Here is a 17,069-nt window from a genome sequence, read left to right as displayed (position 1 = left end):
GCTACTTCTCCTTAGACTACAAACACGCTCACATCTTTCTTAAAATTAAAATCTAAATCTCCCAGTTTCCTATGCTGTGTGTTGGGTTTGCTAAGTAAAAAGAGTTAGTGTCGCCCTACTATTCATATTGAGGAAAACTGAGTTGTTTTTCCTCTTTAACTGGACATTTGAGGGTTCACACCAAGATGTAAGGGATAAGAAGTATATGGTACAACTATAAAGTTTACTTATCCAAATGTAACTTATTGATCTGTTAATCTGTTCTATTTTCCAGGCTAAGCTACTCTGCCAGAGCAACATTCTACTGTATTCAAATCAGCCATACTGAAGTTGATGCACCTGTTAGTGTCTGTTTCTTACGAACCCTGAATGGGATGCTGTTGGAGAGACAACATGTAATCAGCTAGAAAATAGAATTCAAAGTGGTAACAAGAACTATAAGGTATCTAAAGTTAACTTAATCAGGAAAACACAAATATTTTATGTGGGAATATTAAGACTGTAAAAAGGACGTAAATGATGATCTTCATAAATAGACACTTCATGCTTCTGGTTGGGATGACAATATTGTGAAAATACCACATACTTCCTAGATTAACCTATAAATTTAAATTAATCTATACATATTATCCCCACGAAAACACTAGTTGTATTTTCCGTGTACCAGGAAGATTCATTGTTCACAAATAGTCAAGTCAAATTTAAGAAGAATAAAGAGTGTGTGTGAGGGTGAGTCTTGCTTGCTCCATCAGATATTGAGAAATTGGCCCAAGAATAGAGAATTGACCAACAGAATGGGACAGAAAGCACAAAGACAGACGCTTTACGTGTACATGCATATATACTTAATTTATAATAAAGATGGCACTACAAGTTGAGGGGAAAAGGATGGATTATTTAGAAGATGCTGTTGGGATACCCGTTTCACCATATGCAGAAAAATAGACTGGATTGCTAACTAACACAGCTTTCGAAAGTAGACTCTAGATGTGAAAGGTAAAGCTATGTGGTTAACAAGACAAAGTATAGGAGAGTACCTTTGTAACTAGAGATGGGGAATGATTTCCTAAATAAAACTTCAAGAGAACAAACTGTAAGGCAAATATTGATGAATTTGGTTATATCAAAATTAATGGTTTCTCATTAATGAAGGATACAATAGACAAAGTTAAGAGGTAACAGAATGGAAGAATCTGTATATTCTAGACATTAATATCTTAAAAAAGATAAATATCCAGAATCTACAAAGAATGCTTGGAAATTAGCAAGAAAAATAGATAAAGAATATGAACAGGCAATGTACAAAATAGAAAACTCTCACACCCAATAAATATATTAAGAGATGTACAACTAACTAATTTATCATCAGAAAAAATCCAAGTTAAAACAATAAAGCAATATCATTTTGGATCTAGTATATCGGCAAAAAATTGGAAATCTGGATGATTGCAAGAGTGGTCCAGGGCTATGAGAACCCTCATACCTGCTGGTGGGAGGTGAACTGGAATGGCCATTCTGGAGAGCCAGCTCTCCAAATACGATTGTAGCTACAACTACAACGCAGTAATTCTAGTCCTGGGTATAATATGTATGCTAAAGAAATTATCACATGGTGTAGTATTGTTTATAGTGGTGAGGATTAGGAGGCAAGCAGGGTGTCTGTCTCTTAGAAAGAGATAGATAAAATGTGTGCAGTTAACTACCATGAAGTACTAACCAATTGTGTGAAACAATGCACTAGATCTATACTCAGCAACATAGATGGATTTTGGGTACAAATGGTAAGAAACACAAAACAATATACACATTTTTGCAGGAAAACACATAATGCAAAATACTAAAGACATTAGAATGCCTATGGGAGAATTTTAACATTTAAAATTAATTATGTACCATATTGGATTTTAGAGAATGAAGATATCAAAGAATTTAATTCCTTAATGTTTGGTTATCGATATGCTAAACAAAAACCAGATAATATTTGAGCGAAAAAAGCCTTATTCTAATAGCTATAAAATGGGTTATGAAAGAAATCAGCTAGGAGGCTGTGGTAATAATCTAGATATGAGCCGCAGAATACCTGGATTGGATGGTGGCAAGAGAAGGAACGGTACAACAAAGTCAGCAGGCTATTGTATTTGGAAGGATGTTTGAGAGAAGGAAAGAAATAATAAGTACAAGTTTAATAGCTAAGGGGAGATTCTGTTTCTGGTAGTGCTATGATTAGGATCATTTGGAGCAACTGCTCAACTAAAAATGTCAGATAAATTCTAAAGAAGTTCTTAAAGCATAAACAAATTGGCAAGACGTTATCAGATTATAATGTACAAGTCTTCTATCCTGCTGTGACCTCCAACCCATTGATCCTACTATCATTTTAGTGCTCCTCACCCTCATGATATCCCCATTCTCCTCCTTAATCACTTAACTTCCATGGGCAATTGATATAAATCATTGTCTACTATATTCCCTCGACAATTTTGTCCTTCTTGGGCTTCCTGTCGTTGGCTTGGCACAACTGTAGTTAAATCCAAGTTTCTGCTTCTCTCCACTCATACTTGTCCCATTAAACATGGTTGATGTAAACATAAAACACACACACATTGAATGGTATCACTTTAAATTTAATGCTCCCGAGCAAAGGTACTTTCTGTAAATAGTCCAATCACTCACCCACTTGCCTAATGACTATTTCACACCTTTCTTTTCAAAATTCCAACACCTCTTCCTCCATCCTCAATCTTAGCAGATGACCTTCTTTCTTTTTCAACGAGACATTTAGAACAGTCAGAAGAGAACTTACACAGACTCCTAACACCATATCTGCTCATCAGTATTGTATTCCCATACTCTGCCTTCCCACCTTGATGAAATGTCTGTCATCTTATCCAAAGCCAGTCCCTCCAGTTGTGCAGGAGATGCTATCCTTTCTCATCTACTCAATGATTTCGCTACAGCCATTCTCCCCTCTGCCTCTTACAACATCAAATTTGCACTCTACTGAATTATTCTCCTCAGCGTACAAATGTCATTTTTCCCATCTAAAACAACAGACTTTTATTGACCCTGTTCTCCCATTGACCACCATTTCTTCACCCCTTCTGCAATAAAGCTCCTTGAAGGAGTTGTCTATACTCCCTGTCTTTAATTCCCTTCCTCCCATTTTCTCTTAACTCACTCTAATTAATCAGGCTTTCACTCCACTCTGCTAAGGTCACTAGTGACCTCCGCTTTGCTAAATCAAAAGGTCAATGCTTAGTCTTCATCTTCCTTGACCCAATAGTAACATTCACACAGTTGATTATCCTCTTCTCTTTAATATTTATCTATTTGACTTCTAGGACACCACATTCTCTTGGTTTCTCTATTTTCTTGGTCCCTCCTTTGTCTTCTTCACTGATTCCTCTTCTCTCACATTTTAGGGTTGGAAAGTGCCCTAGAACTCCATCCTTAGTTTTCTACTCTTCCCTCTACACTGACTCCATCAGTGATCTGTGTTCTCACCTGATTTTAAGGCTTTAAATACCACCTGTGAGTTAATGACTCCCAAATTTATTTCTCTAGTTAATCTCTCTCCAATTGGCTACCCAGCATTTCCACTTGGACATCTAAGAGACATTTCAAAATCAATACATTCAAACAGTACTTCTGAAACCCCACACTGTCAAACAAACAAACAACAAAACAAAGCAAAACCACCTTGGATGATGACAATTCTTTCAGTTGCTCAGGCCTTAAACCTTGGTGTAATCCTTGACTATTCTCTATCATATCCTACCTCCAACACTTCATTAAATTATGTTGCCCCTATCTCTAAATTATATCCCAAATCTATTTTCTTTCTATAACTTCTACTGGTTTTATCCTAGTCCCTTGATTGGATCAGAGCAATAGACTCTTGCCTAATCTTCCTGCTCTTACACGATCCTCCTTATAGTCTGTTTTTAACAGAGATCCTTTAAACCAGGTCAGATCATATCTCACTCTGCTCAAAATCATGCAATAGCTTGTCATTTCACTTAAAGTAAAAGTCAAAGGCCTTATAGGATTTGCTTCCTGCCTCCCACTGTTAACCTCCCTAACCCTATCTCTTTCTTTCCAACTACTCTCTTAGCTTTATTAAGAAAATAAAGAAATAGAAAACAATCATAAAATAGTCAGTATAGTAAAACAGGCAAACTTCTGTCTAGACTGATCAATAAAAAAAAGAAAAGGCATAAACAATCAATAGAAATGAAAAGGAGACACCACTACAGGCACTGCAGACACAAACACATGGGAGGATATTACAAACAATTTTGTGGCAAAAAAGTATAAAATTTATCAAAATTGACTTAAGGAAGTAATAAAATATAAGAATAATTGTTTATCCATAAATAAGTTGGACAGTGGTAAAAGTTTTTCTTACAAAAATCTTGAGAATTGAAGGAGGTAATGCATATAAGGCACTTATCCTGGTAGATACCAAAACTTGTAATTATTACTATAATTTTTGAGACATATATCTATGAGTGGTTGTTGAATTTGTATGAGTAGATGACTTTTATGAGGAGTGAACATGCAGAAATCAAAATCATAGGTCTTAGAATTAGAAGTAACTCAGAGATCATAATCCACCTTTCATTTTATAATCAAAGAACCTGAAAGCCAGAGGTGAAATAGACATCTTCAATCTCACATAGCAAGTTAATGTCACTGTTGGGACTACAACAATTTTTTCCTGACTGCTGTTCTAGTGATCTTTCTGAAGAATTTTGAATATGAGTAAAAATTAATTGCCACCTACACATAAAGGAGCAAGATCAAGCATTACTATGAAAATATGGTTGTTGTAAAATAATGGAATTCTAGATGTGCTTTTTTATTTGCAAATCTAATTATAAAATTATTTTTCTACTTTTCTAAGTATTTTAATACTAAAGCTAGAATGATAATGGCACTGGAAATTCAGTTCCCAACAGTGTAGTTAAAGCTCCATGTCAATCTGGTGCAAGAATAGTTACATAATTTGTGGGAACCAGCACAAAATGAAAATGTTGGGCTCCTGATGTAGGCAGGGAAGTCAGTCTCTCCTTCCCAAAGGCCCGTGTCCCAATCCATGATGGAAAAACAATCCCCTACGTATTGTAATCTCTGCTCTGGGATGTGCTTGGTATTTGTCTTGGGAGTGAGTGAGAGGCCCCTGCCAAGTTGCCCGCTAAGTGTTCTGTATTGCTGCCAGGCCAGGGTAGGGAGAGTCACTGCCTTGACCTGCTCTAGGATGCCATGGGGTATGTGCCCAACACCCACCCTCTCCGTACCTGTACCCAGACCCTCCTGAGGATGGACAGCAGGTGACAGCAGATTGTGAGCCTTCCCTCCCTCCAAGGCTGGGGTGTTGGTAGTCACAGAGTGGAGCAGGGAAAAGGAGGCTGGGCAGAGCCTAGGTGGCCAAGAACCCATCGTGAGACAGTGGAAAGGTGGAGAAATAATAGGAGGTGGGACACTCCTGAGTGAGTCTCCAAGTCCTTGTGTGTGCTCCATTTTTCCATCAGATTCCACTTACAAAATGCAAATTCAAATGATGTCACGCAGCAGATGACCTTAGCCAAGTTATTCACCTTCTCGAAGTCTTGTTTTCCTTAGATCATCTTTTTAAGACGGAGGCTGCAGAGTATTAAATTCCAAGTTCAAGGCTTTTCTGAGCGCAGAGCCCTGTGTGACATCATTGGTTGTATGTCCCTGATGACAGCCCTGATTTGGTGCCATAATGCCTATTTAATAAAAAATAATGCTCCATTTAATGCTTTTCTTTGACCTCTGTCACTGGTACTTCTGGCTGCCCAGTTGGCACCTCTTCTTGACCAGTAAGTTTTATCCAGAGGCTCCCGGATTTGTCAGGGACTTGAAGGAGATTTGGACTCTGATCTTCAGAACCCACTTGCTTATGAGTTAATTAATGCTCCTGGTCTTTTTTGCAAGTAACACTTAAAGAGTGTGGATTTTGAAGATGGCTGGGCCTGAGTCCGATTCCTGTGTCTGTTCTCACTTGATAGGTGAACTTGGACAAGTTATTTAACTTCTCCAAGCCTTGTTTTCCTTACATCATTCATTTGGAAGACTGTGTGGTTAAGAGTGTGAAATTTGGAGCCAGACTGCCCAGGTTTAAACTAGCTGTATGGCTGTAGGCAAGTCTTTAACTTCTGTGTGCTATAAAAATGGGAATAATAACATTATCTACCTCATGGGATTTTATTGAGGATTCAATGAACTAATTTATGGGACAGGCTTAAACAGTGTCTGGCAATTACGAAAGACTGAGTAAATACTAGCCATTATTATTAATTCAATAATTGAAAAAGTGTTCATGCATCAATTATACTGTTCCAGGCATAGTATCTCTTACTTTGGGGGAATATTATAGATAAACACCCATATATGAGATAACACTTGTTAAGTCTTAGCACCATGACTGCCATATTCTGTGACTGTAATACATGTTAGGTATCACAATATAATCATAAATACTGACACTTATTAGAAGCTTAGAAGAGAGATGTCCTGGTCAGAACTGTTTGATGGTAATCAGGTGATGGTTTATGAGGAACTGAAAATGAGCAGTAGAAAAGCTATTCAAAGAGCGTCCTAGCCTTATTCCTCAGACGCATTCCATTCTTCCACTCTGAATGGGCAGCTTGGAGTCTGGATGACAGCTTGGTCTCCCTGAACCATCTGATCGAGATAGAATTGGATTCTGCCCTCAATCTCACTGACGACCTGTGCAAGCCATCAGTCTTCCCAGGATTTCCGAATAATCCCCACCCAGGGATTTATGCTTTCATAGTTCTGTTTTCTTACGAGCTATCTTTGCCCAGCAACATGTCTAGCAAGGCAAGAAACTGCCGACTTGTCAAGTTCCCCAAAAGAATATCTTCACATTAGTGAAATCACAAAATTTACCAAATATTTTGTGGGAAGGGAGAAGAAGGGTTTATTACATGGCATTTCTAGAGCAAACAATTATAAAACTCCATATTAGTGATTCTTCTTCTCCCAAGTCTCTTCAGAGCTCTGCTGCCATCCAGGGTTTTTCTCTCTCCCTCTTTACTGAGCACTACCCTCCAGGTTACCTCTTCTCCACTCCAGGGGTCCCTCAATATTTTGGAAAATATTGCACGTTCTCTGGCTTATACTTCCAAACTTATGTTTAGACATTCATCAAAGTGCTTAACTGAGCAATGGCCTGCTAGTAACCTAATTCATCCTCTCTAGAGAGGAGTCAATGTTATATATAGTGAAATATGTTCTTATTATATTTGACTTGTATGTTTGACAGTATCCATTCTTTTGTTTATTTGTTTATTTAACAAGTATTTATTGAATTCAACCTACAGTTTAACCACTTTTAGGTTTAAGGTTTTAAGAATACAATGGGAATCTTTGGCCTCATGGGTATTAAAAGACGATCAGATTAAAACCTGTACATATATATGGTAATGCATCTATTGCTGACATTTGTGTAGTGTTTAAAAGATTTCAGAGAATAGTACTCAAAATATAGTTCTTAGAACACACGTTATGAAGGAGTCTTGTCAGACCTGCACTGAGCCCTTCAGCAATGCTGTCGTCATCTCCAGTCCTCTCAATGAATCAAAGGACAGAGTGAGAACTGGCAAGGTATGGCTATGGAGAGAAGCGGCTGGAAGGTGGGTCTCTGAATGACATCCAGGACCTTTTCTGGGTCACTCTTCTCAAAAGCCATGCAAATAACCACAATAGAAAAAGTTAGTTGAAATGATGAATGGATGAAAAGCATGAGTCATGGTTACCAAGAATAAAAGTGCCGAGTTGTCGATGAGGTACCGAAATAATGAGTAACACATTTAAAATTGCTGACGCTCCCTAACCACTTTCAGCTGGTTCTTTGGTGTGCACTGGAGGCAGTTTGATAATTGGAGCTCATTTCATTTTAAGTAGGGTCCAAAGTGTTTTTTTGCCTGATCTGATCCTTTCTCCTCACTCCTTTGGTAGATAAAGAGAAGAGGGAGAGGGAGGGAGATGTGCGAAGCTAGACCCTTCCCCAATGCGGAGAGGAGAGAAGAAAGGAAACAGTTTTCAATGATGTATAGTCATATGTAACGCAGACCAAACTTCTTGTTTAAAAATAATAAAAGAATCATACTTCTTAGGCTCACAGCTTGCTTTCCTCTCTTGGCAAAAAAGCAAGACAGACAAATCTGAAGGTTGAGACAGTCTAAAGAATCTACTAGATTGATCTTAAAATGAAAATGATATAATTACTGAGGAACAAGGTCACGAAATCTGCTAAAACGAAAGTAGTTCTTCTCTAACCCAAAAGCTACTTTGTATATATACTCTCTTGATTATGCTTCAGGTTGTAGGTCCTAAATATGATTCAATAAATATATGAACAGTAAGAGTTGAAATGAAATATCTGCAACCGATAATTTGTCATAGCTCATTTACACGGTCTAGAAGAATGTGGACCCAGAAATATCATTTCCACTAATCTGTGACATTGTCTTAATAAGCTGAGAGGAGATAGATTCAGTAATTTAAGGCTTCAAGTAAAATTTTAAAAGTTTCCTTTTTCTTAGTCCATTGGAAAATAAGATACTGATTTTTCCTCAGTGCAGGTAGTAGTTGGATTCTCTTTACTGCTCAAGAGACAAGAAAAGGCCACTTGGGAGGAAATGTCTTTCTTAGTTTCACTTAAACTTATTCTCTTTCAGCTGTTGCCTGTAGTCCTCTGCATTCTTGAGCTGCACTGGTTATTCAAACTCAATAAATCAAAGGCATTATTTTCAGTTGTTTGACATCTTCTGCAGAAAGTTTGGTTGATATAGGTTTTTGCAGGCAAAATCAGAGGTTTAGCTGATATTTATTTTACAGATAAATTCAGCATTATATGAGAATTCTGATGGGTTCTGAAAACCTACTGTTAGTATTCATTGAATGGATGGAGGTCTCACATAAGTAAGGAAATACTATCCCCAAGTTGACCCACTGACTTCTGGGATTGTCTCTTGGGCCTCTGTGGTGGATATTTGTTGACTTTGGCATCCTATATCCATTTACCTCAGCTCTGGTAATACCTTTTAATATTTATTTAGGAATCAATTTCTTTTCCACTTTTAGCCTATCCAGTTAGAGTTAACTCTACCACTGATTCTAGATCTAGATGTGTGGTTTGAGAGTTCAGACTTGACTCAAAGCTTCCCCTTTTTCTGGCCACCATGATTAGCATGAGCACATGACCCAATCTGAGATGATTAGACACTAAAAGAATTTTTCAGATGGTTTTGGGAAAACTTCTTTCTGCTGGACTTAAATCTAAGAGGATGAAGCCAACATGAAAAAGGCAGAGCTGAGTAATGTAGAAAAATTTCATTCTGATGACATTGCTTGAACCCCAAATCCAGACATACCCCAAACCAGTCCTACCTCTAGACTTTTCAGTTACAGGAGCCAATATATTTCCTTTTTGTTTAAGCCAAATTTGGGCTGGACTTTCTGTCATTTGCAAACAAAAAGTTCTGATTGATACAGGCTTTTATTTTAACCTCTAGGACAAACTCTGAGAGAATCTGTTTGGATGGTGGGCTTGTCTCTTCATAGACTCAGTGCTTTCATCTCCCCTAAGTTGGTCACACCCACAGAAACATGGTCTGATTTTTTTCTCTTTACTCAGATGAAATTTTTTTTTACATGAAGAACTTTCCGTATAAAGAAAAACTTTACAATGGTGCTTTACAATCTGCTTTGAGTTGTGTACCCTCCCCTAAATCTATATGTTGAAGCCCTAACCCCCAGTACCTCAATATGATCTTATCTGGAGAGAAGGTCTTTATAGAGGTAATCCAGTTAAAATGAGGTCATTAGGGTAGCCCCTGATCCAATGTGAGTGGTATCCTTACAAAAAGGGGAAATTTGGAGAGAGACACACATATAGGGAGAAGGCCATATGAAGAGGCACAGAGAGAAGATGGCCGTCTACAAGCCAAAGAGAGATCCCTCCCTCACAGCCCTGAGAAGGAAACAACCCTGCCGATACCGTGATCTCAGACTTGCAGCCTCCAGAACCATGAGAGAATAAATTTCTGTTGTTTAAGCCCCCTGGTTTGTGATACTCTGTTATAGCTGCCCTAGGAAAGTGCAACAAAGGGGATTCATTTAAAAACCTGAGTGAGAGAAATAAAAAGAAATACAATTTTATTTGCTTTAAATTGACATAACTTTTTACCGTACGCTGTTGTTATTTGTTGAGCCATAAACGGATGAAAAAAGCACATGGCAAAATCAAGGATGGCAGACATATCGACTAAATACAGGAAGAGGTGCAATACATTTAATATTCAAAGCTATTTCTGGGAGGGTTGTTTTTGGCAAGAGTGAATGGGCCACATTTTTAGCATGTGTGGCAATTTCTGTGTGTCCATACTTTAATGAGATACTTAGAAAATTAATGTAATGTGTTATGGCATTTCATTAAAAATATTTCAGAACATATATCTTTTACAAATCCTTAAATAAAAAAAGTCCAAGAAATTTCAGGATAATCCTAGTGCTTACACATTTTCATTGCTGCTTTCTTTTAAAATTTGTAATGAAATAATCAATGAAAAGTAATAAAATTTTCATTAATTGCCATTGTCCTAAACCACTTAATTTCTTCTATGGAACTACATGGAAAAATATTAAAACTCAAGTTAAATTCCTACTTAAAGTCTCTTTAAGTTTAAATTCTGGACTCCCAACCAAAGATTTGGAGTCAGAGATTAGCTAATTATATGAAAGAAGACGTAATTCCGGTGAAGAGATAACCCTGTCTTTGGTATACATGTTTGGTATGTATATATGTATGTGTACATATGTGCACATATGTCCTCAGACAGACACGCAGACACACACACACACATGCATGGAGCATTATATAAGTTCTGTTTTAAAATGAATGTATTCGAAAGGTTGAAGACAGAGAAGTATTTCCTCACAGATTACATACGGTACCTCCAAACTAAGTGGGTAAATTTTTAAGTAGCCTCATCCACAAAAACAATGTACAAATACAAACGTTTCCTCCCAAGTTATTAAATAAAATGACAGTAAATTCTGCATTGTTTTCTTCAAACTCCGACAGATTTTACAGTGTCTGTCTTGGGGTTGGATAAGGGAACAAAGAGAATGCTGTTTTATAGAAAAGTTACATTTTTTCCTAGTTCATGACAGATAGAGATAGAGATAAAAAAATTATTATCCTTTTGCCCTTCTTCTCCAAATAGCAAAATCCCACTCATAAGCAAAAATTGATTTTTTAAAAATAAAAGAAGCTATAGTTTGCCCTTTCTACCTGAACTGCAGGGCACTGCCATGGTCTCAATTTACACTACATAAAATCTATAAGAATATTTCATCGAAAAGCTTTGTGGAAATCGTTAGCAAAAAGAAGTTAGGCCAATAGATGATGAAACACTCCTCATTTTAGCATTTGCAAATTTAGAGAGACAAGTTTCCAGCATGAGGTAATTAGTTTTCTCTATCACCTATTCTATTTCACGGCCTGAGATTTGCCACTTTCAAACATTTTACTCATTTTCCAAGATCTGCTTTCGAATAAGGCTGAATAGAGAAGGCAGAATTGTCCAGTTGAGAAGCAAAAACACAGTATGAAGCAAGTTTTTAATTTTATTTTTTAACACCTTGTTGTGGACCCTATTGCTTGCATAATCTTGGCCTGATCACTTAGTGTTTTAAACCTGTGTTTTTAAAAAGAAAAAATAACCATGTCCTCCCCCACCTCTCATGCTTTCATTTTAGCCAGAGGGCTGTGAACTTCACAAAGCACGCAGCCTGTGTTAAATTGTTAAACCTGCACGCAACGACAAGAGCAACACTTAAGGAAAAGTGTTCTTTCTCACTAAAGGAAAGGAAAGTTTCTGTGTAAAATACTAGATACCTACCACAATTTTTTCCATCTGAATCTATTTCTTTTTGGTATACCTTGTGTGTGTGTGTGTGTGTGTGTGTGCGCGTGGTGGATGTGTGTACCCACTGTGAACTTGGCTTACAGAAGCAGATATTAAAAGGTCAAGCAATTGCTAGTACTTTTTCATTCTGTGTTCTTATAGCAATCACATTTTCTCAGAGATACTGTTCTGCTCTGATTTCTATTGATCTTATTTCCCTGACTACTTTTTTCTAGTTAACCAAAGATACATGGAATTCTGATTCTGCCCTACGCCTTCTCTTCACTTTTGAGATTTTTTACTGCCAGAAAGGACATTTATCTTATCCAGCTGCAAACTTAAATAAGCTCTCCATTTCTCTAGGTCGCTGATGGCAAATGTTAAACAAATTTACATTTGGGATTTTCTATTCCTTTCCCAGCCGGTTGACACTGAGCCAATGATAACCGCTCATTAACTGTGCAGCTCCCAATCACTTGTGTGACCCAGACTGTGTTTCCAGTCCCTTGATGACTCTATCAGGCAGGGCGGAATCATAAGCCTTGCGAAAGTCGTGAGAGATGCTGTTTGTTGGTTTCCCAGAACTCCTTCCTTTGAAAAATGTGGAGAAGTTTTTGCTGTAGTCAATCCGGATCTTGAAGAAAACTTTTATTGAGAACAGGTTTCTGTAAAATGGAACTTGAAGACCCTGTAAAAGTAAAACTTATAGACACATTTTCCTTTTCTGGTCACTTTGAGCTCATTCTGTGGCCGTATCTGATATAGGAAAATGTTCTCTAGTTGTGAGTTTCTTCTCAAGCTCTCAGGAGCATATAGATTCAATTTTTGGTAATTTTAAGTTATTTACATTTTATTAAACCATGGCTGATACATCAGTAAACTGGTTTGAGTGAAGCATTAGCCTGTGGCCCAGCAGAGTGAGAATTTCCATCAGTCAATACAAAGATGCTGATAGGTTGTCAGGATAGCCGGTCCTGTTGTCAGTTGCACCTAGAGCTGGTTCCACATTCTCCGGCAAGATCGTTTACCTCTATCTCAATGTCATCACCTGAAAAGTGAAGATAACGACACCGATTTTACCTAATGCGATGGGTTTTCCAGAATCAAATGAGGTAAAATATATATAGGTTGTTTTAATACCCTGAAACACCTAACTATATCAATGTAAGATATTTTACAGTGATAATAAACTAAACAGTTTCGCTTTTCAGATTCTGAAAATTATAATTTCTACTTTGTAGTTGATTAATATATTGTGAGCTATATTGCCAGTAAATTAAGATTGCTTTTCATGGATATAAATTGGATCATGGAGAAATGAAAGCACTTATTTTGATAATTCAAGATAAAAAGTACCTCCATCCACATTCTCCAAATTTCTTGTATTTGAAATCGTCTTGGAGGACCGAAGAACTGTCGTTTTGGTGTTACACTTCTGTTAAGAATACGTATGTGAAGTTAAATGTTTTCGTATTATTAAATCGTACTGTGAAGAAATTTTAAATTTGTATTATTTTTTGGTCCAGTTAATGGGTGTGTGTAGCTATACCCAGAGAAACAATTTTCCTTTGAAGTGATCAGAAGGCATAAATTAATGTTATTGCTCAGATCTCATTTATTTCCCAACATCACCTTGGAAGAAACTACTCTTAGAATAGGTGAAAAGCAAATGGGGGGTGGTGGAATTAAATTTTTACTTTCTTATGACCTTTCCTACTTTTTCCTTTATATCTCATATTGCCTAAACAAGCTGAAGGGTGATAGGAATTATTTTGGGGGGGGGAAGGGGAGAGGTGGAGGTGTGGGGGGACTTTAACAATGTCATCCATTAAGTGTATTACCCACTTTAAAAATGCAAAATCAGACTTTCCTAAAACTCTCAGAAATCCACATATGCTGAAAAAATATGCCTGACATCAACCTGGGATTTTTTTTCTATATAACACATCATTGCAGTCAGACCACTGAGGAGTCAGTAATCTCAAAAATGATAGAACTTTACAGATTATTAAAATTGTTTTCCTTCTATTTTAGAGAAATAATTGATGATTTCAAATCAAAGTATTTAGTGAACAGAATAATATCTATAGTAATATGAAACTCTATGATGCTGCCTCGCGAGGGCCTTTCAGCGAACATGTTACTCATAGTGCTTCTTTGAATTTTTTGGTGGAACTTTTATAATTTAGTGTTATATATGGCAGAACAGAAATGAGACAGACAAGCACCTTCTTCCTGTTCCGTGAAATTTATTCCTCATCCCATCCTAGCAGCACTGTGGATGAATATGTTTACAGTAATTATAAACATCAAATAATCTGAAGCAATTTTAAAGATTTAGAGATTTCCTGAGCATCCAGAAGCATGTTCTCATAGTGCATGATAGTTCTAGGTGATATAGAAATGTATGTAAGCAGATAAACTTGTCTTTGCTCCTGGAACTTTATAATTTCAAGTGGCAGGGAGAAAAGAGTCAGGTAGGTGACAGGAAAACAGAACATTTACATTGAATGTATTTCCTCATAGATGTGTCAGGGTAAACACGTTTTTCTTTCATTTTTAGGCAGTGGAGAAGATTGTGGGCTGACAGGAAGACTGGTCGGGGCGGACACACCCTCAGTCCTAGAGCTATCCCCGCCATGGCTAAGCAAAGGGAGGCAATACTCGGATTATGGATGTTTCTGCTAGTTGTTTTTAAAAGTATTTTTTTTCTAATTACTACCTGAATAATTAGAGGGAAAATAAGTTTCTCTTGGTCTCCTCCCAGATTCTGAGGCTGGTCACTACATAGGGTGCTGAGAGCTGGATGCAGGATCTAACAGCTGTCACACTGGACCCAACTTCGCCCTCCTTGGCTGCAGTACTCAGATTCCCACGTGTCACCAGCCAGGGAAAACTGGGATTGCCAATTGGAGAGGCTACACGTGGCCTCTCCATCTGACTTGGCTTCCTCACTGGGTGGCAGCTACAGGGTAGTTGAACTTCTTGTATCATCGCCCACTGCTCCAAGTGTAAGTGTTCCAATTCCAAGGAGGAAGTCGCATCTCCTTTTCTGACTTAGTCTTGGGAGTTGGGTGATGTCATTTCCACCACATTTGTTTGGTTGTGAGTCACAGGCCCACCCGGATTCAAGAAGAGGGGAAGTAGAGTCCACTTCTTAAAGAGACACATTGTACATGAGCAAGTGGGATGGGAAATGTTGTTATGACCATCTCTGGAAAATATAATCTACTGCAGAGATTACGTAACTTTTTCTCTTTATATGCACTCACTTTTTTTTTTTTTTTTTTTTTTTTTTTTTTTTTTTAAGTTAATGGTCTTTTTATTGGAAAAAAAAAAAAAAAGACTAGCATTTACAACTTGGAATGGACGTAAATTGTAATCTCTTGAACAGCAATGTTGATGGTTGTGCTGAAGTCCACAGCCACAGCCTACTCTGCTGGCTCCAAGTCATGGTTCAGAAGGTTTTAAAAACAGAGAGTCCAAAGATGCTCCCCTGGAAAAGTTTCTTTTTAAAAATTTGTGTGAACAGTGACAGCCTGACACCCGCTTTGCTCTAGTACAACGCAGACAATGCTAAACCAGCACACACAGGCCTGCCACCAGGGTGTCATTGTCACCATGGGTCGGGGCACATGGAAGTACAAGAGGACCATCCTGCTAGTGGGGCTGTATCTAGACAGTTTATCCTTCACTCGCTTTTCTGCACAGCATCCTGAGGTAAACCAATTTTAAATGTGTTTGTTTTCAGTAAACCAGCTATGACGATTTATACTAACAAACTGAACTAGAACCCATTTGAATAGGTTTTGAATTTGTTTTTTCGTTTTTCATTTTTAATACAAATGCCTGACTGTGCTCAATTGTCAAGCTGCATGCATGAAAAACTGGCCAGCCCAAACAGTGTATTACTCATTAGCAAATGGAACTGCAAGGAGTCCACCAAGTGCTTCCTTATCGTTAAGGTAGTACAAGTATTTATATCATAAAACGGATGTGTAGCTTGATCTTTAGGGGACAGGACCACCAACCAATACATGCAGATTTTTTGTGTGTGTGGACAGAAGGTACTTCTGACATTCAGTTTTGCTATATAGAAACAGAATGAGTAAATGAACTTTTTTTTTTTTTTGCAAGAGGTAAGTAAAAGATTCAATTTGATTCTTCTAGAGGGGGGAAAAGGAGTTGAAAGTAGGTCTTCATTTTGCAGTCATCATCTGTACGAATTCTTCATAGTTGACTTGTCCGTCTCCGTCAATATCTGCTTCTCTGATCATTTCATCTACTTCTTCATCTGTTAGTTTTTCTCCTAAGTTTGTCATGACGTGACGTAGTTCTGCCGCACTGATGTAACCGTTGCCATCCTTGTCAAAGACTCGGAATGCCTCACGGATTTCTTCTTCGCTGTCTGTATCTTTCATTTTTCTAGCCATCATAGTCAAAAATTCTGGGAAGTCAATGGTGCCATTACCGTCAGCGTCCACTTCGTTGATCATGTCCTGCAGCTCGGCTTCTGTTGGGTTCTGACCCAGTGACCTCATGACAGTTCCAAGTTCCTTCGTTGTGATGGTGCCATCGCCATCTTTGTCAAATAGGGAGAAAGCTTCCTTGAATTCAGCGATCTGTTCTTCGGTCAGCTGATCAGCCATGGTGCGAGCGAAGGGAGGAAGAACACAGAGATCGAGGGTGGCTGCACCAGCGCAAGGGCTGTGACGGCAGGGGTGCCTCCGCTGCTCCTGCTGCTGCTAAGGCGCGGTGTGCGCTGAGCGCCGTGCAGCTGCCGCCGCCGCCTGCGCCGCCGCCCGACTGCGAGTAACGGCGCCGCGTCCGCGAGGCTCCCAACACCACTCTATATGCACTCACTTTTGAGGTAATCTCTTTCAGTCCTATAAATTTAATTATAAAGTGGTGACTCTCAAATTTACATCTCCAGTCTTGACTTCTACCTTGAGCTGTACATATGATTATTCAACCATCTACTTAACATCTCCAGTGGATCAACTATCTACCTGACATCTTCCTGGCCTCTACCTACTGGATGCCAGTAGCATCCCCTGCCCTCTCACCCATCGTGATAATCAAAAATGTCTCCACATATTGCCA

The 17,069-nt window shown here is 38.2% G+C and overlaps 1 protein-coding gene across 1 annotated transcript; it reads right to left on the bottom strand.

The window, feature by feature from the left end:
* Nucleotides 1–15,285: 15,285 nt before the first annotated feature.
* On the bottom strand, nucleotides 15,286–16,810 carry LOC139081849 (calmodulin-1). The gene has a single exon (XM_070609384.1). It carries the CDS (start codon nucleotides 16,613–16,615, stop codon nucleotides 16,166–16,168), a length of 450 nt encoding a protein of 149 aa, XP_070465485.1. The 5' UTR covers nucleotides 16,616–16,810; the 3' UTR covers nucleotides 15,286–16,165.
* Between the last annotated feature and the right edge of the window lie 259 nt (nucleotides 16,811–17,069).

This window comes from Equus przewalskii, chromosome 2, assembly GCF_037783145.1.
Source record: "Equus przewalskii isolate Varuska chromosome 2, EquPr2, whole genome shotgun sequence".
Classification (NCBI taxonomy): Eukaryota; Metazoa; Chordata; class Mammalia; order Perissodactyla; family Equidae; genus Equus; species Equus przewalskii.
The sequence above is the reverse complement of the archived record's forward strand: the minus strand, read 5'-3'. Positions and strand labels throughout refer to the sequence as shown.